This window comes from Scomber japonicus, chromosome 18 (genome assembly GCF_027409825.1).
Source record: "Scomber japonicus isolate fScoJap1 chromosome 18, fScoJap1.pri, whole genome shotgun sequence".
In the NCBI taxonomy this organism is placed as follows: Eukaryota; Metazoa; Chordata; class Actinopteri; order Scombriformes; family Scombridae; genus Scomber; species Scomber japonicus.
In genome coordinates this window covers 2,109,586-2,134,526 of record NC_070595.1, presented here as the reverse complement: position 1 = coordinate 2,134,526, position 24,941 = coordinate 2,109,586, and the positions used below count along the sequence as shown (strand labels likewise).

General features: G+C 41.8%; 1 protein-coding gene across 2 annotated transcripts in view; it reads right to left on the bottom strand.

The window, feature by feature from the left end:
* Window positions 1-3,152: 3,152 nt before the first annotated feature.
* mettl22 (methyltransferase 22, Kin17 lysine) overlaps window positions 3,153-24,941 on the bottom strand; it is a 131,966-nt gene continuing 110,177 nt past the window's right edge. The window contains exon 12 of one of the 2 annotated variants that reach the window (XM_053339292.1): window positions 3,153-3,400. In XM_053339292.1, coding sequence (XP_053195267.1) covers window positions 3,398-3,400 — 3 coding nt within the window. In that variant the 3' untranslated portion in view covers window positions 3,153-3,397. Of the gene's footprint in view, window positions 3,401-4,594; window positions 4,788-24,941 lie in introns of those variants that run through there. The other variant, XM_053339290.1, reaches the window with a different exon arrangement.

Below are 24,941 nucleotides of genomic sequence, written 5' to 3'. Positions count from 1 at the left end.
CTATATTGATGAAGAACACAAGAAACCATGCATTTATGGATAAGCAAAATCAGCAATTCACCACTAATCTGGACATATACTGACTCGCTGGTCTCCCTCGAGTTAAAAGGCAGATGAAATGGACATTTAAAACGTCCTCACTCCCCCGCCCACCAAAAAAGTCCGTACTTCCCATCCTGACAGTGGAGGTGTCCTGACAGTGGAGCCTGCACTGGAAGCGACCTCACAGTGGAGGCCTGCAGCTAGGTGCCTCTCGGAAATAGAGTCGGATTCCCCGCAAGGAACGTCCAGTTTCCCGTGTAGCCGGGAGTTTTATCGGGATTGTTACAAGTTAAGTAGTGATATTCAGCTTCAGTACCATTAGCGTCATGTTTTTGTTGAATGCCTCACTCTCTCTCTTCAGGTCTGTTGAATGAGAAACATATGAGTGATTTAAAATTGACGTTTTGTAACATCTGCTGATAAAATGCGCAGCACCGCAGCATTTTGCACATTGCACCGTTAATGTCACCTGTTTAGTTGGAGCCGTTCATATACTCTGAGCCGGTAAGCCTGAAACTTGTTACTATAGTAACGTCATAGTTATCTGCCTGAGGATTAATGTTTGTTAATGTTTGTGATTGTTAATGTTGACATCACATGGCACTGTTTTCATTAGTTTTTCAGGCTCCGCTGTTTTTTTCTGAGCAGGTTCTACCTCAGATGATGTAGATTTATGTTTTAACCAGCGGTCTGTGTTTGTTTCCTTAAATTTAATATCACTGTTAGCTTCTCTGTGTTATGCTAGCGAGAGGTACAGAGTGCTACAGGTGTGTTCAGGGTCGAAGTCAGACAGTCGGACACAGCAATTCCGGCCAAGAGGCAGACTAGAAAACCGCAAAATCAACTGGGGCAAGTGCGGGTGGGGGCATCAAGGCCACTGTGGCCTCAGGGCAGATATTCTCTTGAAATTCCTGCCCTGGTACTGACTGAAGATTCTGGGAGAAATTGGTCAAAGAATGACACAGGTTACTTTCTGAGTTTGATGGCCGCTGTGGTAAGGGTATTTGATGCCTTTTATACCATATCATCACAAAGACCTTAAGATGACACAGAGTTAAATTGGAGATGGTCTTCTTAAAAATATAGGAGTAGTTCATTAAAATATAAGGCCTGGAAATGGCCCAAAAAAGTTTTTACAAGATGGCCAACTTCTGATAGGAGTTAGACTATGGCTCTAAGAGGCTTTTCTGTGCATCTGGATGTAATACATGCGCCTCCTAAATTTGATTCTTCTATGTCAATTTGTCAACATTAGGTGGCGCTATGACTGTCACTAAATATGACCCTGTACATGTCTTCAGACCGGACGCTTAACAAGCATGTGAAATTTGGAAAAGATTAGAGCATGTAGAGTCAAGTTATAAGGCTTTGAAATTTCATGTTCATTATGTGGAGCTGGGAAATAGCCACAAAGTAACACACACAGCCACTAATCATAAGTCATGTTGTAGTGTATGATGAAGAACACACCATGTGAATATCCTGTATATAATGATGTTTGTCACGTAAGGCTGATTTCCTGTGTCCAGTTGGTGGCGCTATGACTAAAAGACAATAGAGATGGCAGCATAGATGTGTACAGGAAGGGACTCTTGTCAACCATGAGACATTTGGTGCAGATTGGAACATGTCTGTTAAAGTTACAGCTGCTTCCTGCTTCATGGTGAATCATCAGAGTTTGGTGTGGTGTTAGGTAAGGGCATTTGATGCAGACTTTAGATTTTAATAACATATCATTACAAAGGTCTTAAAATGAAACTGACTGAATTTGGATTAAGTAATTAATTAATTAATTCCAAGATGGCTGACTTCCTGTTGGAGTTAGGGTATGGCTCCAAGAAGCTTAATTGTGCGTCTGGACATGATATATTGTCGATTTCAATTCTCTATTTGGAAGGCAGGGCTTCGATTTTTAATTTTCTTTCTTTTCTTTTTTTTAAGTATATTTTTGGGTCTTTTTGCTTTTATTGTACAGGTTAGTAGAGAGAGACAGGAAATGGGAGGCAAAGAGGGGGAAATGACACGCAGGATAGGACCGCTCGGTGCGGGATTCGAACCGGGGTCGCCTGCAGTGAAGACTGTAGCCTCAACATATGGGGCAGGTGCTCTCCCCACTGAGTTAAACACTGCCACAATTTTTTATTTTCAAGGGGGCAATTGACCTATATAGGATCTTACTTGTCCCCACTCCAGATGTATGTGTTCAGTTTCGTAACTGTAGGTATCCCTTGCCCCTCAAAAACATCATTGTAAGTCATGGCGTAGAATGTGTCGCCATGGCAACGGTATTTGATTATGGGTCATGAGCAGTGGGAATGTAGCAGTCTGCTGCTGTGTGGTCTTCATTCCACCTCACCAGTCCATCAACCAGGAACACTTGAAAGTACTTAGCACTAGCTCTTGTTCCTGAAGAAGGAGGTTTTACATTAAAAAGTGAACTTTCATTTCTATGAGAATACAGAATATATTTTATCACAAGTCATGGCACACATTCAGATACCTAGGATGAACCGGTTGAGATGGAAGGACTCTGTTAGGGAATTTTCCATCATTAATATGCACTGGGTTAAACTAGGCTGTGCGGTCATTGCAAGGCCTCATCAAATGATAGGGTTTAGACACTGTCTCTTCTTGAGATAGTGGTAAGCAGTGTGTCTGCTCCTTTTGGGGAAAACAGGAGCCATTTCTGATAGGGTTGCTATAGCAGCCGAGGTCAGATATGTGTTTGACTGTTTTCCCTGAATGGAGTCGAGGCAGCTGGAGTCAGAAGTTTGATATAGTGTTGGATGTAGGACAAAGGTCCTGAGTGTTGTCTAAGCAATGTTTTGTCTATAGACCAGTACACTAAATTCTGTATATCGTAGATGTGTTGGATCTGTCCATATTTGGGCATGGCTCAAACCATGGACGTTATCTGTGTGGTTTAAAGTCTATCCCCGGAGGGGAAAACTTCAGAATTGAAGGAAGCATCAGTAGCGTGTAATGTGTACTGATCATTCGCTCGTTTCTCCTTGGCCAAGCAAATAAACCTTTTCAATACAAGACATCCTGGACTCCTGTCTACTCTCTGCATTGATATATGGGCTGCATAATTAAAATCACTATCAGACTCCAAAGACGTGGAGCCCCTCGTGCAGCGATAAGACCAGCAGGATGACTCTGACCTTCATCAGCCTGCCAGTCTGGGTGTACAGCTGCATGCCCAGTGGGTCCTGGATGCAGCTGAGATGGAGCCTCTGCGTACTCCAAATGTCTGGGATGCGGAAAGCGTCAAGCAATGGGATGCCCAGGCTGTCGTGTCCTGCTGGGTTGCCAAGGTCTTGGATGAGGAGCGTCAACTCCTTGGCCCCACTGTTCACTTTTAAGGCAAAATGTATAATAAATATAATTATCACAGTTTCAGTGGAGCAGTGATTAGTAAGTGTATATATATTTGGACTACTTACACATTCAGTCGGTCCATTATTTTCTGTCAGGCTTTTTCTATCAGTTTAATTACATCAGACTTATTTGTCTTTTAACATATGTTTCATCTTATTCTTAATTCTTTGTGCAACAGCCCTCAGGAGTAGTAATTAGTTAACTCCACCAGTCACCATGTCACAAAGCAGCACAGCACAAATATGTTTCTTATTGGACATCCATTTTGTTTTGCATTAAGTAATTTTAAAAAAACATTTTATGAGTTTTGGCATATGATGGAGATATTCATCTTTACTGTATGAGGCATTGTATGATTTAATGTTTACCTACTGTATCTGTTAAATGTGCTAAACATTCAATTTATGATTTAAGTGCCAAATATTATATATATTATAATACATATGAATAAATACTAATTAAATAATGTAATAAATGTATAATAATAAAGCTAAATATTTGGAACTCTAAATTTGGTATTTTAACACCACAGCATCAGTATATTTTCAAATCAGTTAACATAAAAAAGAGACATCAAAACAAGTTGCAAATCAACAGCAAATAATTTTCAGTTTTCTTAAAAACTAGGCATACGTTTGGTTTACCCCTTGCAACTCCTGTGGTAAGTAATTTGTTGTGAGAAAAATATATTGGCTCATGTAGACTATTTTAACTTGTATTAATTCTAACTGCCTTTACGCTGAGTTTGTGGGAAAAATACAGTAAATTCACTTCACCTAAACCTGTGATGTACATTCTTGAACATGCACTATATTTAACATAAATATAGAATTTTATTATCTGTGTGTCATGTCATATTGTAACAATGTAATATTGTAATATTAATGTAGCACATCCAACCATCCAATTTCCACCACTTATTGGGGACCATATCACAGTGCCAGCAAACTGAGTAGGGAAACCCAGACATCCTCCTCCCATGCAAATTCTCCGATCTCCTGCATCCCGAGACATTCCCAGACCGTAAGAGATATGTAGTCTCTTCAGCATGTTCTGGGTCTGCCCCAGGGTCTCACATTCCAAAGGGAGGTGTCCATGAAGCATCCTAACCAGGTGCCCAAATTAAACCACATACTGGGAATATGATGTTTGTTTGTTTTTTCCCTTTTTTATTTCCAAGTGTTGTAGAGTAAATAATACTTGTAAGAGCAGTGTGCTTGGATGTGTCTTCTGTCTTTCAGGACTGATTTGTTTCTTTGGAGAAGATAATTGTCCAGGATGGTGGTTCTTGATGAGGACCAGGTCAAGATGAAAACATCTCAGAACTCAGACTGGGCTTGGTCACAAGACACCTTCCACAGCTCCTGGAGAAATGACATATAGTCATAAAAAATCTTACTGACTGACAATTGCTAATAATTGACATAGGCAAGTCCAGTCACAATGATGTTGTGACTGCACTGACACAATTTGAGAAAATGTTATCAGAATACGTATGTACAACCGTAGCACCAGGTAACATCTGACTGGCGGTAGGTTTTTATGTTGCCTCAGTATACGCAGGACTGATGAACCTCTGTGTTTTTTGAGAATTAGGTGCAACTTCCAGGCCACCATATTGCATGGCTCACTTCCAGAATGTGTAGGCATTTAAATCAATATACAAGAGAGCAGCCATTGTGACTAAATGCATAGGTATATCCTCAGCAGTTTGCCAGGTATATCAGTTTATTTACATGTACATGTATGAGGCTGACTTCGCCATGTTAGACAATAAGAAAACAAAAAAAAAACTTAAAGCCTTTACTAAGATCCCTGATAAAGAGTACTAAATTGAGTGTTCATTCTAATAGATTGCATGTTGTATATTTCATGGGTGATGAACTAAGAATATTGTGTAAATGACAACAGGTGCAACAGTGCAAAAACAGAAACAAAATTAAATTCAATCCAATGGAAGCAAATAAACATACTGTCAAAAAATCTGAATAATATGAATAATTATGATGAACGGGCCCTCGCCCCCCCCCCCACGAATGTCGGGCTGCGGCTCAGTCAGAGGGCGCGCACGTAGACGTCTTCATACACAGGCTTTTATTTGACGTAGCATGAAGTGGTGAAATATCACTTCCTGTGTTCTCTATGTGGAGCTAGAAAACAGCCACAAAGTAACACACACAGCCACTAATCATAAGTCATGTTGTAGTGTATGAACACATACTGTAAATTTCATATAAATCGGATAATGTTTGTCATATGAGGCTGACTTCCTGTGTCCAGTAGGTGGCGCTGTGTATTTGACGCAGTATTGATGCATAGATGTGTTCAGGGCGGGACCCTCTACATGAAAGATGAATTCGGTGTAGACGCGACAATGTCTGTAGGAGTTATAAGGACTTCCTGCTTCATGGCGAAGCATCGATATTGTCCGCACAGCCACGCCCAACAGGAATAAGTCATAAAAAAGATTCTGATAACTGGTCTTATGTCTCAGTTGAGTCAATGTCAGGTGTAAATACTTAAGATGATGGGAGTAATTAGTGAAAAAATGAAGCAAGTGACTTCCTGTTGCCAGTAGGTTGCGCTATGACTGTCACTAAATATGAGACTGTACATGTGTTCAGACCAGGACGCTGAACGAGCATCTGAAATTTGGAAAAGCTCAGACCATGTGGAGTCAAGTTATGAGGGTTTGAAATTTCACGGCGAGACATCGAAATTTGCCGCGTCACCACGGCAACCAGGAATGACGGACAAAAAAGCTTTTGATAACTTTTCATCTCCAATGTCTCAAGATGATCCTGTGTGAATTTGAAGTGGATGGGATGAAATCTCTAGGACCAGTTTGTTAAAATATAAGGCCTGGAAATGACCAAAAAACTCACCACAATTGAGCATTTTTCCCAAGATGGCCGACTTCCTGTTGGATTTAGGGTATGGGTCCAAATGGCGTTTTTGTGCGTCTGTAGATGATGCATAAACCTATTGAATTTCATTCTTCTATGTCAATCGGGAAGGCTGAGGTTCAATTCTGAAATATTCAAGGGGGCGCTATTGAGCCGTTTAGTCACGCCCATCCCATTGAAGTATATAGGATGTGAAATGAACCCACTCCAGACGTGTGTGTTGAGTTTCATTACCGTGGATGCATCCTTTGCACCTGAAAACTGTAATCGTATTTCATGCCGTTGAATGTGTTGTCATGGCAACGGTATTTGATGATGTGTCATGAGCTGTAGAATGTAGCATCACCAAGGTCTTACGTCTCAGCTGAGTCAATTTCAGATATAAATACTTACAATTATGGGAGTAATTAGTGAAAGAATGAAGCAAGTGACTTCCTGTTGCCAGTAGGTGGCGCTATGACTGTGACTAAATATGAGACTGTACATGTGTTCAAACCAGGACGCTGAATGAGCATCTGAAATTTGGAAAAGCTCAGACCATGTGGAGTCAAGTTATGAGGGTTTGAAATTTCATGGTGAGACATCGAAATTTGCCGCGTCACCACGGCAACCAGGAATGACAGACGAAAAAGCTTTTGATAACTTTTCATCTCCAATGTCTCAAGATGATTCTGTGTGAGTTTGAAGTGGATGGGATGAAATCTCTAGGACCAGTTTGTTAAAATATAAGGCCTGGAAATGACCAAAAAACTCACCACAATTGAGCATTTTTCCCAAGATGGCTGACTTCCTGTTGGATTTAGGGTATGGGTCCAAATGGCGTTTTTGTGCGTCTGTAGATGATACATAAACCTATTGAATTTCATTCTTCTATGTCAATCGGGAAGGCTGATGTTCAATTCTGAAATATTCAAGGGGGCGCTATTGAGCCGTTTAGTCACGCCCATCCCATTGAAGTATATAGGATGTGAAATGAACCCACTCCAGACGTGTGTGTTGAGTTTCATTACCGTGGATGCATCCTTTGCACCTGAAAACTGTAATCGTATTTCATGCTGTTGAATGTGTTGTCATGGCAACGGTATTTGATGATGTGTCATGAGCTGTAGAATGTAGCATCACCAAGGTCTTACGTCTCAGCTGAGTCAATTTCAGATATAAATACTTACAATTATGGGAGTAATTAGTGAAAGAATGAAGCAAGTGACTTCCTGTTGCCAGTAGGTGGCGCTATGACTGTGACTGAGACTGTACATGTGTTCAGACCAGGACGCTGAATGAGCATCTGAAATTTGGAAAAGCTCAGACCATGTGGAGTCAAGTTATGAGGGTTTGAAATTTCATGGCGAGACATCGAAATTTGCCGCGTCACCACGGCAACCAGGAATGACGGACGAAAAAGCTTTTGATAACTTTTCATCTCCAATGTCTCAAGATGATTCTGTGTGAGTTTGAAGTGGATGGGATGAAATCTCTAGGACTAGTTTGTTCAAATATGATGGCCTTAAAATCAATAATTTGATTCAAAATGGCCAACTTCCTGTTGGTGTTACGGTATGAGTCCAAGAGACTTTTTTGTGTGTCTTTACACGATACATATGTGTACCGAATTTCGTTTGTCTACGTCAATCTGACTTGAGGGGCTCAATTTTTTTTCAATTTCCAAGGGCTATTGTATCCATTAGGTGGCGCTATGGAGATGACACAGTATTGATGCATAGACGTGTTCAGGGCAGAACCCTCTACATGTGTGATTAATTTGGTGTAGATCGGACGATGTCTGCAGGAGTCATAAGGACTTCCTGTTTAATGGCGAAGGATCGAATGGCGAAGGAAATTGTTGGCGCCGCCACGCCCGGATCCCTAATTAGAAAGTTTTTAAGAACTTTTCATCTCCAATGTTTCTGAGTGAAATTGAAGTTGGTCAGATTAAATCCCTAGGACAAGTTCTTTAAAGTACGAGGTGTGGAAATCGCCAAAATCACACATATTTTTCAAAATGGCCAACTTCCTGTTGGAGTGACGTCATGGGTCCAAGAGACTTTTTTGTGCGTCTGGAAATGATACATATATATACCAAATTTCGTTCATGTACGTCAATCTTTCATATTTTTATATTCGTTAGGGGGCGCTATTGAGCCATTTTCCGGCGGCCATTTTGGCGGACCATAAAATATCAAATTTTTCGCCGGGTCTGATGTGCATGCAAATTTTTTTTGTTTTGGGCACGTTTAGGCTGTCAAAAAGGCATTTGTTTTGTATAATAATAATCTCTACATATGATAGTCGAACCTCGGATTCAGGAGGAGCAGTATGGTTTTCGTCCGGGCCGTGGAACAGTGGACCTGCTCTATACCCTCTGCAGGATCCTTGAGGGTGCATGGGAGTTTGCCCAACCAGTCCACATGTGTTTTGTGGACTTGGAGAAGGCATTCGACCGTGTCCCTTGGGAAATCCTGTGGGGGGTTCTCCGGGAATACGGGGTATCGGACCCCCTGATAAGGGCTGTCCGTTCCCTGTATGACCGGTGTCAGAGCTTGGTCCACATTCCCGGCTATAAGTTGGACTTGTTTCCAGTGAGAGTTGGACTCCGCCAGGGCTGCCCTTTGTCACCGATCCTGTTCATAATTTTTATGGACAGGATTTCTAGGCGCAGCCAGGATGTGGAGGGGGTCCGGTTTGGTGACCTCAGGATCGAGTCACTGCTTTTTGCAGATGATGTGGTCCTGTTGGCTTCATCAGACCGTGACCTCCAGCTCTCACTGGATCGGTTCGCAGCCGAGTGTGAAGCGGCCGGGATGAGAATCAGCACCTCCAAATCCGAAGCCATGGTCCTCAACCGGAAAAGGGTGGAGTGCAATCTTAAGGTCGGGGATGAGATTCTGCCTCAAGTGGAGGAGTTCAAGTACCTCGGGGTCTTGAGCTCTCGATTTACCAGTCGATCTTCGTTCCTACCCTCACCTATGGTCATGAGCTTTGAGTAGTGACCGAAAGAACAAGATCGCGGGTACAAGCGGCCGAAATGAGCTCCCTCCGTAGGGTGGCTGGGCTCTCCCTTAGAGATAGGGTGAGAAGCTCAGTTATCCGGAGGGAGCTCGGAGTAGACCCGCTGCTCCTCCGCGTCGAGAGGAGCCAGATGAGGTGGCTCGGGCATCTAGTCAGGATGCCTCCCTGGTGAGGTGTTCAGGGCACGTCCCACCGGTAGGAGACCCCGGGGAAGACCCAGGACACGCTGGAGAGACTATGTCTCTCGGCTGGCCTGGGAACGCCTCGGGATCCCCCGGGAAGAGCTGGACAAAGTGGCTGGGGAGAGGGAAGTCTGGGCTTCCCTGCTTAGGCTGCTGCCCCCGCGACCCGACCCTGGATAAGCAGAAGAGGATGGATGGATGGATAATCTCTACAGATACAATAGGGCCTTCGCACTGTATAGTGCTTGGGCCCTAATAATCCTGACAGATACAATAGGGCTTTGCACTGGTCAGCGCTCGGGCCCTAATAATAATAATCTTGACAGATACAATAGGGCTTCGCGCTGGTCAGCGCTCGGGCCCTAATAATAATAATCTTGACAGATACAATAGGGCTTCGCGCTGGTCAGCGCTCGGGCCATAATAATCTTGACAGATACAATAGGGCTTCGCGCTGGTCAGCGCTCGGGCCCTAATAATAATAATAATAATAATCCGGACAAATACAATAGGGCTTCGCGCTGGTCAGCGCTTGGGCCCTAAAAAAACATTAGGAGAGTATCTGTAAGAAGGTCAATGCTGTGTGTAAAAAAAAAAAGAACAGTTGAAATTAAGAAAAGATGACAAAGTACAAACTGAAGAATCAAAGAAAAATTGGCTTGTAATAAAACCTTGTGCAGTGAACGAGAGATGTCTCGTATCAATATTTAGCAGGCCTTCATGCACTCGAGGAAGAATAGCTGTGGACCCCAGGAAGACTAGCTATTGCCTTTTGTAATAAGCAAATGAGGATACTCCTAAACTAAACTAAACTAAATTAAACTTTTTGTCCATTAAACCCAGACCATTGCTGCAATCCAGTCACAATCATTACTAGTCTTTACTTTCATTATGACTGCAGAAAGTGTTTGGTGGTGTCGCTCCAAAAGTCCATTGGCCCATGGGCTGTAGCCAGCAACACCAACACCAGGCTTTGGTGTAGTTTTACTGTATCTTTGACATACAGTCATGTGAAAAAATTAGGACACCCTATGAAAGCCTGTGTGTTTTTTTTTTTTGTTTTTTTTTTTTTTACATATTTGGACATATGGATATTTAATATCAATTTTAACAATACTGTCACATTCAAGTAATATTCAATATAAAATATTCAACTAAACAATTAAAACTGAAGAAAATACTTTTTAAAACTTTCTGTAAAATGTAATTTAAAAAAAATGCAATTTCTGGTGAGGAATAAATTAGGACACCCCCACATTCATTCCCACTTAAAATGGCTAAAATCACACACAGGTGTATCACAAGAAGTGCAAATGATCAGAACATTGTTACTCAGCATTTTGAAGGAGGCTTGCCCTATTTAAACCTCAAACATTTAGTTTGGTGTGCCCCTGACTGTTGAAATGAGAGTGAGCACCATGGTGAGATCGAAAGAACTATCTGAGGCCTTCAGAAAGAAGATTGTAGCAGTTTATGAGTCTGGTAAGGGATTTAAAAAGATCTCAAAAGAATTTGAAATCGGCCATTCCACTGTCCGGAAAATAATCTACAAGTGGAGGACATTCAAAACAACTGCTAACATGCCCAGGTCTGGCCGTCCGAGCAAGTTCACCCCGAGAGCAGACCGCAAGGTGCTTAAGGAAATCACCAAAAACCCTAAAATGTCATCACGGGACCTACAGCACACTCTTGCTACTGTTGATGTGAAAGTGCATGCCTCTACAATCAGAAAAAGACTACACAAGTTCAATTTTCATGGGAGGTGTGCAAGGAGGAAACCTTTGCTGTCTAAGAAAAATGTGAAGTCTACGTGAATGTAGACAAAGACCAGGACTTCTGGAATAATGTTCTTTGGACAGATGAGTCTAAAATTTAATTATTTGGACACCAGAACAGAGGACATGTTTGGACATGGAGGTGGAAGTGTCATGGTTTGGGGCCTGGCCGGCTCACCATCATAGAATCCACTATGAATTCTACTGTGTATCAGAGGGTGCTTGATGTGAGACCATCTGTAAAAAAATTAAAGCTGAAGCGGAACTGGACCCTGCAACATGACAATGACCCAAAACATACCAGTAAATCCACCAAGGACTGGCTGAAAACTAAGAAATGGAAAGTCCTGGAATGGCCGAGTCAGAGCCCAGATCTTAATCCCATTGAGATGCTGTGGGGTGACTTGAATGCAAGACATGCAAGACATACATGCAAGAAACCCCTCAAACATCTCACAGCTGAAAGAATTTTGTGTTGAGGAGTGGGGCAAAATTTCCTCATTTCTTAATAAAGAACTGAATGTTTAACAGGATGTCCTAATTTTTTCACATGACTATTTCACACTGACTCACAAGTTTTTGTAGGATGTTGTCACATTCTGTATCTTTGTTACTTCAACTTTTTAGAAGTTTCTGTACTCTGTCAGCGGAAGGTTTGACATACCACAGAAAAGTGTGTTGTTAACAACCCTTCCAAATTTGAATGATTAAAAATCGCCAAATACATGAAATTAGGCTTCAAAGTTGTGTAAAAGTCTCTTTCTCTGCCCCCAAACGCTGTGGAGCCTGCCAAGTTCGCTGAAACCCTGCCCGGTAGTAGTGATAGATGTAGTAACAATAATTCGCCACTAGGCAGGTTAACCACTGAGGAGAGCAGCGTCTCTGTCTTATATAGTAGGGGAGGGACCAAGGGTCCGCCGCCCTTTTTTGCATGCTCAGAATATCAGGAAAAATGAACGAGTGAGAAACAGTTATATCTCCACAATTTAATACTGCATAGTTATCAGCCTTTTCACATGTTTTCTGTAACCATTTTCCAACATGTATAATATGTTTAGAAGTAAATCAATGAATTGACTTTACACAGACTTTAAACTTACAGCAGCTTCCTGCTTCCTGGCAAATGAGCAGAATTTGGCAGGGTGTCATGGTAAGGGCGTTTGATACAGACTTTAGCTTTTAATAGCTTATCGTCACAAAGGGCTTAAGATGACGCAGAGTAAATTTGGAGACGGAAAACTTAAAAATGCAGTAGGAATTTGTTAAAATATAAGGCCTGGAAATGGCCAAAAATTGTTTTTACAAGATGGCCAACTTCCTGTTTTAGTTAGGGTATTGCTCCAAGAGGCTTTTTTGTGCGCGGCTGGACATAATATATATACATATATACATATATATATATATATATATACACACATATACATCCTGAATTTCATTCTTCTATGTCAATTTGGAAGGCGGGGCTTCAATTTTGAAATTTTCAAGGAGTTGCTGTTGAGCCATTTAGCCACGCCCATGCAATTGACCTATATAAAAAAGGGGGGGCGTTCACACCAAAAGCGTCTGACGCGAAAAAATCGCTTGAATCGATTCTATCGCGCCGCTTTCAATTTTTGGATCATCGCTTCATTCGCGCTTGTCGCTTGAAAAAAAACGGCTTGCAGGAAAATGCTCATGGCTAATATAAACACCGATGCTGCACTGTACCTACTGTACAAGATCCAGAAGCGCCGGAAAACCACCCGCCGTCATGTCTGGGTTCATGACTTCCTCGGGAGGCGCACTGAGCTGGGGGAATTTCACCGTCTCCTCCAGGAGCTCCGTCTGGATGACAGCCAGTTCCAGCGGTACTTCAGGCTGACTGGAGCCCAGTTCGAGGACCTGTTAGCTCGGGTCGGTGCCAGGATCTCCCGCCTGGACACCAACTACAGGCTCTCCATCCCAGCTGCGGAGGGCCTGTCCATCTGTCTGAGGTGAGTTGCCTTTTCATAATTCGTCTACTGATTAGCCTACTGCAAAATGAATATGTAAAAATATATAGCATAGGTAACCTCATACTGCTACTGACTGTACCTAACTTAACTGCTAACTTAATTGACTGTACCCCATACTGCTAACTTAACTGACTGTACAGATACATGCATACTGAAACATATGTTGTGCATATTAAGCTATAAACTCATTTTTTTTCTTCAGTCAAATTAAAGTATTCCAGTCTGACAGGGGAGCGAAAAATATTGTTCACCTTTCTTGCCAGATAAACACTTTTCCGTTTTAAGATTTGAATATGGTTCTTATTAGCATCATATTTGAACGAACTAGTCCTAGGGATTTAATCCCATCCACTTCAAATTCACAGAGAATCATCTTGAGACATTGGAGATGAAAAGTTCTTAAAAGCTTTTTCGCCCGTCATTCCTGGTTGCCGTGGTGACGCAGCAAATTTCGATGTCTCGCCATGAAATTTCAAACCCTCATAACTTGACTCCACATGGTCTGAGCTTTTCCAAATTTCATATGCTTGTTCAGCATCCTGGTTTGAACACATGTACAGGCTCATATTTAGTGACAGTCATAGCGCCACCTACTGGCAACAGGAAGTCACTTGCTTCATTCTTTCAATAATTACTAACGTCACCTTAAGTATTTACACCAAATTGATCATGCATGTAGAGGGTCCCACCCTGAACACATCTATGCATCAATAATGCTTCATATACACAGCGCCACCTATTGGACACAGGCAATGTGACTTAGCCCCATCACACAATGTTCAATAAAAGCGCGCGTGCCAAGAAGTCTACGTGCCCGCTGTGTCTGCCAATCCTGTTGGGCGTGGCTGTGCGGACAATTTTGATGCTTTGCCATGAAGCAGGAAGTAGAGTGACCACCCGTCCCATGTAGTGCGTACAGCGTTTGAAGCCCAATTCATACGTCCCGCAAATTGATACTGTGTCACGCATAATCAATGCTTGCTCAAAAAAAAAGTTGGTCGCTCTATATCCTGGACCCCCAGGCAGCCAAACGAACATTACTTGACAGTTCAGCACCCTACTGTTGCCACACCTACAGTTGAACTGCTGACGAGGTTGTTGTCAACTTTTTCGTTGTTGTCATGACAGCGCACGCACGTGCATACCAGACACACTGGGAAGGAACTTTAAGACACGCGCTTTCCAAATCGAAAAATGGAGAAAGAGCAACTTCACATTCAGTTGCAAGGACTTCTACACTTATGTAGTGAAAGAGAAGGTTCTCCTCAATGCTGCACGATCCAACAAGAAATACAAGTTCAAGAAGAAACCTGAAGGTAAGAAACCTAGTTATGTAAGACCCCATTTGTCTAAGATGAAGTTTGATTGATTTCGAACATTGGTGGACAGTCTACAGGGGTGCAAATGTGTCACTTTTAGGAAACAGTGGCCTTTTAGGTCAAAATATGTCATTGTTTTGCAAAGGATTGTGTCTTGGCACCTTTTTGTATTGTTGTCACCTTGTGATGGTGATGGGTTTGCACTCCTATGTCTATACTGGAAAACTATTTGGAAGCTTATCATAAAAATGAATGTTACTTTAATTCTGTCTCTTATCTTTCTTCCTTATTTGATTCAGATGCTGGTGAAAAGGTTTGAGTCCTAAAGGTGTCCCCAGAACACTGAACAGTTTTTTTTCCTGCGCCTGCCTTTGCTAACATGCAAGTTCACCATCCTTCCTCCCCCCTTCTCGTTCCGAAGGAGTTGTGAGTTAAGACTTTTTTTTTTTTAACTTCCTGTGGTGTTGAGCAACTACAATTCCTATTAATTCAATTTTACATTATAATTTATTTAAAGTGAATAAATTGTAATGATAAATAAATAAAATTTTAATTGTAAGTGGAAGTGCATCTGTCAATTCATTGAATGTTCAAAGTATTATGAATCTTTATTTAGAAAAAAATACACATTGGTTGGCCTATTCATGAGCATACATCAGCAATTACACATGTTTAGGGGAATAGGGCATTATTAATATATCATGTAAGGTGGTATGTGCTAGAAATGGGTAAACCACTATCAGTGAGTCTGCCCGTGAGGTGGGGGCACCGCCGCGCCAGGCAGTGTCCCACATTGTCCCTCGGAAACATACCCCTTGTCCCCCCTTGGGCTGATTAGCAGGTGGTCACCCTAGCAGGAAGTCCTTATAACTCCTACAGACATTGTCCCATCTACACCAAATTGATCATGCAGGGTCCCGCCCTCAACACATCTTTGCATCAATACTGCTTCATATACACAGCGCCACCTACTGGACACAGGAAGTCAGCCTCATATGACAAACATTATCCCATTTATATGAAATTTACAGGATGTGTTCTCCACATCATACACTGCAACATGACATATCATTGGTGGATGATCTCTAGCGCCACCTAGTGGACACAGGCAATGTGACTTAGCCCCATCACACAATAAAAAAAAAAAGTTCAATAAAAGCGTGGGTGCCAAGAAGTCTACCTGCCCGCTGTGTCTGCCATGTGACTGCAGCATGCACCGACATGCACATACGGGGCGGGGCATGGGGGGGCGAGGACCCGTTCATCGCTGCTTGCAGCTTTATTAGGGCCCGAGCGCTGACCAGCGCGAAGCCCTATTGTATCTGTCAAGATTATTTTTTTTCTTTTTCTTCTGACAAAGTAACGGCCTTTTTGACCACCTAAACGTGCCCCAAAACTCACCACAGTTTGCACGCAAGCCAGACCCGGTAAAAAATGTGATATTTTATGGTTTGCATAAATGGGCGTGGCAAAATGGCTCTCTAGCGCCCCATGCAAAATCAATAAAATCGAGCCCCTCGCCACAGATTGACATAGAGAAACGAAACTCGGTACACATGTTCATCATGTCAAGACGCATCAAAAAGTCTCTTGGACACATACCCTAACACCAACAGGAAGTCGGCCATTTTGAACCAAATTATTGATTTTAATGCCGAATTTGGCAAAACTAAAAGAGGAAAAAGCTCAATAGTGAATACAAGAAAAGATGTAATATATTTACCAAATCAGAAATGAATATGATTTCTGGGGCAACTTTCGCAGAACTTAAAGGATAATTACTGTTTTTTACAACCTGGACCTTATTTCTAGCATAAAATACGATCATTTACTCACCCAGACAACTTTGGTGTCATTTGGAGTCGTTCAGACGAAATTAGCTCCAGTGGAGTGCCGCGTATATCTGTATTATGCGAGTACATGGGGCACTGAAGCGCAGCCTCTATATAACGCATTATCTGCCGTGAAACTAGTTCAGTTCACCAGTATTTTGTTATGATACGTTAGTGCTATTCCCCTCCGAGCCTGTGGTGGCATGTTATCAACATCCAGGGTGTGTAGCTTGACCTACTAACATCTAATCTGGATGATGTCATTTCCGAACATCTCTACCACAGCCCGGTTTATCATTGAGCGGAAATCCTCCAGTGTTGTGATACAGACGTTTATTGACACATCCAGACGCGTATCTCCTGGCCTCACATGGTCGTATTTTATGCTAGAAATAACAATAACATATATTACAAAACTGCCTGAATGCTTTATGCTGCCAACAAAACCAAGACCCCTGCCTGAGCTTCAGGAGACTGCCTACAGACTGTACAGTCACCCTGAACAACACAGTGCCATGCCAGAGTTTTTGTACCTGACTTAATTCTGACCTTTGCACTTAGTAGCATCCCTAAATTGCATAGATATTTTAATCACTATATATTTAGTTCATTATTTTTTTTCACAATTTCTTTATTGATTTTCCATTTTAATGAACAAACGTTCATACACATAACAACAACAATATAACACACAAAAACAGAGACAGAAACCCTTCTAGCCCACCCTCATCCCACCCACAATAAGATCTACGGTAAATAAAGTTTTGATAATAATATCAAAATGTGCATTACATATTTAGCCTGTATACATTCCTGTGAACATCAATATGCACAGAAACATTTATTCAAAACAACATAGGTCCCAAACGGCCATATAACTACGGATCACTTACAAATCAATGAAGCATTCAGGGACTTCTATACCCAGCTATACACCTCGGAATCTCAGACTGATTGTGATGAGATCTTTGATTTTCTAAATGGTCTCAGTATTCCCAGTCTCTCACCAGATCTAAAGAAGAAATTAGAGGAGCCTATATCCCAGGCAGAAATAGCACTAGCCATTTCCTCAATGCAGTCGGGTAAGTGTCCGGGCCCTGACGGCTTCTCAGCAGAATTTTTAAAGAAATTTTCCTTGCTGCTTTCCCCATTGCTATGTTCAGTTCTCTCAGAATCTCGCAGACAAGGTTCCCTCCCTCCTTCAGGCCTATCTCCCTCCTAAACACAGACGCCAACATTTTAGCCAAAGTCTTAGCCCATAGGTTAGAGAATGCCCTTCCCACGATCATATCCCAAGACCAAACTGGCTTTGTTAAAGGCAGGCAGTCCTACTTCAACATAAGACGACTGTTCAATATTATCTACTCTGCCTCTGAAGATATCCCCGAATGCGTTGTTTCTCTCGACGCAGAGAAAGCATTCGATCGTGTCGAATGGGTGTATCTATTTGCTGTGCTGAACAGATTTTGTTTTGGTCCAAACTTTACTGCGTGGATTAAACTACTGTATTTGCACCCCACAGCCTCAATTCGTATTAACTCCCAACGGTTAAGACCGTTCAATTTGCATCTTGGAACCCGTCAGGGGTGCCCCCTCAGCCCCATGCTTTTCGACATGGCTATTGAACCGCTTGCCACAGCACTTCGCTCTTGCAGGGATATATCTGGTATCTGGAGAGGTGACATGGAGCATAGATTCTCACTTTATGCTGATGACCTATTGCTCTTCATCTCTCATCCAACAGCCTCATTGCCCCCTGTTCTGTTGCTGCTCAGTCAGTTCGGTAAACTTACAGGCTATAAATTAAATCTCAGTAAAAGTGAGCTTTTCCCTATCAACAATGAAGCACGTGCCTTAGACCTTAGCAGCTTTCCTTTCAAAATTGAAAACAATACATTTTCCTACTTGGGCATATCCGTGACAAGGAAGCATAAAGATCTTTTCCAGGAGAATCTTATCACATTGTTAAATCAAACTAAACAAACCCTAACACAGTGGTCGCCCCTGTCGATGTCTCTTGTGGGACGCATCAACTCAAAATGATGGGTCAAAATGACCATTCTACCTAAATTTCTGTACCTTTTCCAGGCTTTACCACTCTTTATCCCTGGATCCTTATTTCAACTTCTCGACTCAGTTATTTCTTCATACTTATGGCAGGGTAAACGACCACGTTTGAACAAGATTTATCTTCAAAAGACCAAGGTGACAGGGGGTCTGGCCCTTCCAAACTTTCGCTTTTATTATTGGGCTGCTAACTTGCGCTGCCTTGCATTTTGGTCCTCCTGTTATGGCCAGCCTGACTGTCCTGACTGGGTGACGACAGGCCTGGACTGGGACAAAAATTCGGCCCTGGACCTTTTGGTTCAGACCGGCCCACTACAATCCATGCTCAGATACTGTGCCAACTCATGTTGATGTACATTTAAACACACAAGCCCTTAATAACAGTAGTATACTGAACAATATCCCTTATATTCTGGAGACTTGAATAGGCTTGAATTAAGTTGAGTTTTAACTGTATCATGTGAAACTGTTGAATGAGCAATAAACCGTAAACACTGACTGAAAAAAATATGTAAAGCATCATAGGCTACATATGTGTTATGGTGTTAGATCAATGTCCATCATGAACATATTAGACTATAGGCACAAAGAAAGGTGCATATTGACACTTACAACACTTTAACTCTGGTGACCTGATTTGGCGGATGTCATTATAGGTAGAAATTATCAAAAATTGTGAAAGTAGCAGATCTACATGTTCAAACCACATCACATTGCAACATGTGAGTTGTAAGCTTGCACATTTGTAATTATGTGGCATCCTTTGATGAACATAGTGGTTAATAAAAGCAACTAATCAATTAATCAGGATAGTATATGAATATGGTTATTGTTTTCTAATACTTTAGATAACTAGATTTAGGCCTAGTTGTAACACACCACACTATGTAGAGTTTGCTATTTATTATGTCAAGTAAAGTTCATAGACAGTTAGTAACCATTCTGAACATTTAATGAGTGTTTATCCACACCATGCTGCAGGCACACACCTGCTTAAAACTCTATCACCACTTCCACATGGCGGAGAGTCTTCCTCAACCTCCTGCTCCTGCACCACCATGGCAGCGGGAGCCTCACTTGACTCACTGTCCGACACCTGCTGCTGAGAGGGACCCACTCCTGAAGCCGCTCCGGCCACGCTGGCCCCCGCAGCAAACATTTCTGAAATTTTTTTGCTCGTAGCAGCGTCGGTTGCTAGAGCTTTTCTTTTTTTATCTCTTTGTTTTTCCGCTCCGCCTTTTCGCTTTTTTGGCCGCATTGTCCATTTTGTTGTAGTAGTATCGCTCACTATCTCTCATCTGATTGCTTGTCATCAAAGGTGATTGGACGAGGGGGGGTTGAGGGGGGGGTCAAGAACCACCGTGGGTGGAACTCATGGGCCTCTGTAGTCTATCATAGGGCCACTGGGCCAGGTATTCTTTAGACAGACAAGCCAATGGGCCTTTGCTGTGTCTGCAGGCTGCAGCGGAGCTCTGTGGGCCGGTGCATGTCTCTGCTCTGGGCCAGGAGAGTAACCATGGCAAGGCGCAGCAAAAACTAATTGAACAAATAAAAAAATAAAAAAACGGCAGCCACCGGCCCATTATTGACCGGCGCACCGGGAAAAGTCCCGGTACGGCTATGGCCAATCCACCCCTGGGTGACGATGGAGTTACAGTCACACGATAATTTGTCAATTCTTGCACTTCTTGGATCCTCACTGCCACTTCCCTCACTTAAATCAATCAGAAACCCAGTGGTTAAACATTCTCTAAAAATCTGGGCCCAATTTAAAGTATTTTGGTTTTCATAGCTTTTTTCTTCTAAGCCCCATTGCATCAAACCATCTTTTCAAACCATCCTGTCAGGATTCTGCCTTTCAAGAATGGCACAGGAAAGGTATTGTACGTTTTAAAGATCTGTTCATAGACAACAGTTTGGCATCATTTGAACAGTTGGGTAGAAAATTCAGCCTCCCTAAGTCAAATTTTTTCAGGTATCTTCAGGCAAGACATTTTGTTCTTTCTCAGATGTCCAGATCTGTAACAGCGGCTGATTTGACCATTGTTGACACTGTCCTTTCTATAGATCCACTTAAAAAGAGGCTCATTTCGGCTCTTTATGGCAAGCTGTTGGATCTTGGGAGTGCCCCCACAGATAAGCTCAAAACAGCATGGGAGGAGGACTTAGGTTTTTCCTTATCAGAGGATACTTGGGTTTCCATACTCAAATTGGTTAATTCATCCTCCCTCTGTGCACGTCACTGTTTAATTCAGTTCAAAGTGGTACACAGGGCTCATATTTCAAAAGCAAAATTGTCCTCCATATACCCGGATATTAGTCCATACTGTGTCAAATGCAAACATGTGGAAGCTTCTCTCATTCATATGTACTGGTCCTGCTCAAGCCTTAACAAATATTGGAGGGAAGTTTTTCAGACACTCTCTTGGGTGCTAAACATCAAATTAGAACCCAACCCATTGACTGCTCGGTTTGGGGTCATGGGAGGGGAGAAAAAGTTAACTATAGCAAAGCAACACACTTTATCCTTTGCCTCCCTTCTGGCTCGAAGAGCAATTCTGCTCAGGTGGAAGGATACTTTCCCTCCCACTCATGCGCAATGGCTGGAAGACATCATGTCTTGCTTAAAACTGGAGAAAATTAGATACTCACTTCGGCAATCAAATAAGAAGTTCCAGAAGGTGTGGGGTCCCTTCCTAAAAGCATTCCAGACCCTGTAATGGCTTGGCCCTTGAGTACAGCTCAGCTATGCTGAACATTTCTTGCTCACTCCTAGCTCTTGGCATAACAGTGATCTTAAGCTATGACTAGTAATCTGACAGTGACACGGGAGGGATTAATTTGTACCCTGTTCGATTTTATTTTTTTATTTATTTTCATTTTTTTACTTTTGTATTCTTGTTCATCTCATTTGTGCATGCTGTGATTGATATATACCCATACTCATCTCATGTCTCTGTAATGACTATGCAGCGCTGCACATTTGTTATATTGAGAAAACTTCAATAAAAAAAGATCTTGAATTAAAAAAACAAAAACAACATAGGTCCACAATTAAAAATAAAAAATAAAATCAATATCACGATATATTGAGCAGTTCACCTCGATAACGATAAATGGTCGATAACTACCACCAGAGCGATAGATATAACATATGTTATAACTATCGCTCTGACTACCACCACCCCGTGCGCTAAAAAAAGTTTGGCCACTACATGGGGCTGTGGCAGCATAATTGCTCCACTCCAAGGTTAGATGTATTGCCCTGGCTGGTGATGACAGTCTTTTTGCACAACTTACATTTTACATCTTTCTGAGCAGTATCTTCCCTTTTGAAACCAAAATGTTGCCACATGATTGAAGACGCGTTTTTCTTAGGAACAAGCTGCTGCTCTTCCTCCTCCTCCACCATGTGTACCTCCGCCGCCGGCGCTGCAGCTGCTGCTTCAACGTTTGAACTGTCCTCTATCTATCTATCTATCTATCTATCTATCTGTTTATTTTGGTATAAGTCATATGTCAAGTCGAAGAAGAACCAATCGTGTACCAAAATGCAGAGTGCGTAATGATATGGTTCAACTCTTTTACGCACCGGGCGCATGCCGATTACGCTTGGAGTTTGTTTATGGACAGCCAAACTGATAGCTTAGTGTCATACACCGTTGGAAACCTCTGACTATTGGCTAAAAGGTTATCAACTTCATTTCACCGAATACTTCCATTGGCTGAAACAGCTGTCAATCAAACCCACGTTGTCGTCGGTAACATGTCCTCATTGGCTTTGGAGACATATAGTGCCTAATCCTAAGCACCGATTGGCTTGTGTGTGGTGTCGAAGCAGGAGAGGCTCACGGTCGTAAACATCTAGTCACGTGTACTCTGAGATGGACGTGCAGGTCAGGAAATGACGTGAACGGACCGTATATGGTTTGTTATTTGTGTTATTACGTTTCGTGTTGGACTAAATACATGGAAATATTGAGGAAAGTATTTCGGTTTTATGGAAATGGATTTCGTATTTCACAAGAGTGTTGTGGATAAAGGGAAGACTTTGAAGGTATGTAGGCATTATAGCTTTTCTCACTTAGCTGAGAGGCTAGCCAAGCTAATCGCTAATACTATTACGGCTGTGAGCAACCATATAAGTCATGAGTGGTCTTGAATGAATCAGGAGAATCTAAGCTTTCCAACAATGTATGGCATGAGTATATATGTTTAAGGGTTGGATTTTAAAACATTCAGAAGAACGTGTGGCTACCTCCTAACATCCGTCCCGTCCCATAGGCGGAACAGCGTGCGTTAAGAGGTTAAAAACCGAATATACCGACATGGGCAAAATGACTTTGGTTTATCGTCGTAAATTTCGGTATTGATACATTTTCGGCCCTGGGAAATTCTCAGGATATATGTGCAAGAAACATATCTTAGCTTCAACTGGAACAACTTTTTCTGTGAGTTTAGAAATTAAGTCAAGAACCTCTTTCCAGAATATCTGCAGTTTTTGACAGCTCCACATACAATGTAGCAGGGTACCAACTTCTTCCATACATATGGTGCAGTAGTCAGGAATATTGGGATCAAAGTGGTGCAATTTAACAGGTGTGATATTCTGAGTAACCATTTATACTGTAGAAGTTTGCATCTTGTGTTTATAGTTTGAGTTTGAGCCAGAAGACATGCCTTCTCCCAGTCCTCCACACTAATATCTGATTGAAGTGTCTGATCATTTTTCCATGCAGATAGATAAGAGAGAGAGTTTTCTTTAGAACCTGCTAACAGCAAACGATAAAAGATGGATATTTGACCTCTGCCATGTAGATTGTTTACCATGAGTCGTTCAATAGTAGATAATGAGGGTTCTGAGGTAGTTTTAATCTGGGAGTATATGAAGCTTCTTAGTTGCATGTACTTAAAATGATGTTTCCCAGGTAGGTCAAATTTATTCTTTAATTGTGAGAATGACATTAAAATGCCTTCTTCATAAAGATCTTTTATTTTGCTTAATCCTCTCTCCATCCATTGTCTAAATCCCATGTCACACCTCCCAGGAGTGAAGTTTTCATTTCCCCATATAGCTGTGAAACAAGAAAGTTTGGGGATGTCATTTAAAAAGGTGTGGGCTTCATGCCTTACTATCAGAGTGTTTTTGAGGAAAGGATTTTGTGTGCGTTTTCCAAGTATTTTAGCTTGCGATGAGTAAAGGTACTGACACAATGGAAGTTCTATTGCATTATTTTCTATCTTTACCCAAGCTGGAACCTCTGTTGTATGAAAGTAATATATGGCTGCCCGGAGTTGGGCTGCCCAGTAATATAGCTTCATATTAGACAGTTTAAGCCCACCACGTTCATAGGGCAGATAAAGGAGAGAAAGACGTAGTCTAGGGCGCTTGTTGCTCCAAATAAAGCAGGTAAAGTTTTTCTTAAGAGTAGAGAAAAAAGAGACAGGCAGGGGAAGTGAAATCGCCTGAAAAAGATACAAAAACTTGGGCAGGACAGACATCTTAATAATATTTATACGTCCTATCATAGAGATGGGCATCACATTCCATTTCTCTAGATACTCTCCTATAGATTTAACAAGTGGGTTATAATTGATTGGTATTATGTCTTCAATGACAGGTGATATTTTAATGCCTAGGTAAGTAAATCCTTCTGGAGTATTAGTGAACTGAGTGTGGATCTGGGGACCTTCTCTCTCTTCCTTGTTCAATAGTGGCAAAGCACTTTTTTATCATTGTTTTTATAACCAGAGAATTGTCCAAATATCTTCAGCAGATGGTTAAGAGCCTTAAGTGAAGTTCCTAGCTTTGTTAAAAACAAAACAATATCATCAGCAAAAAGAGACAAATGGTGTTCTGTCCTACCAATAGTCATGCCTGTAATGTCAGATGACTGACGGATTGCCATGGCTAAGGGTTCAACAGCAAATAAAAAGAACAAAGGGCTCACAGGACAGCCTTGGCGTGTAGATCAACTAAGATTAAAAGGCTTTGAAATTTGATTATTAGTAGCGATTTCTGATACCCGGCCAGTATATAATAATTGAATCCATTTAAGGTATTTTTCCCCAAAACCAAACCTTTTTAAGACGTCAAATAGGTAGCTCCATTCGACCCTGTCAAACGCCTTTTCGGCATCTAATGACAGGATCGCATGGTCTCTGGCATTTTGTTTGACATATAGAATATTCAACAGCCTGCGCAGTACGAATCCATTCTGGTCGTTGGCGATCAGGTTGGGTATTAGTAATTCTATCCGCTTGGCCAGAGCCTTACATAGTATCTTGGTATCACAAGACATTAAAGATATGGGTTGATACGATGTTCTATCTAAGGGACATTTGCCCGGCTTTAAAAGGAGGGAAATAACAGCAGCTCTTAAAGATGGGGGCAAAATTCCTTTTTCATATGATTCATTAAACATCTCTAAGAGATG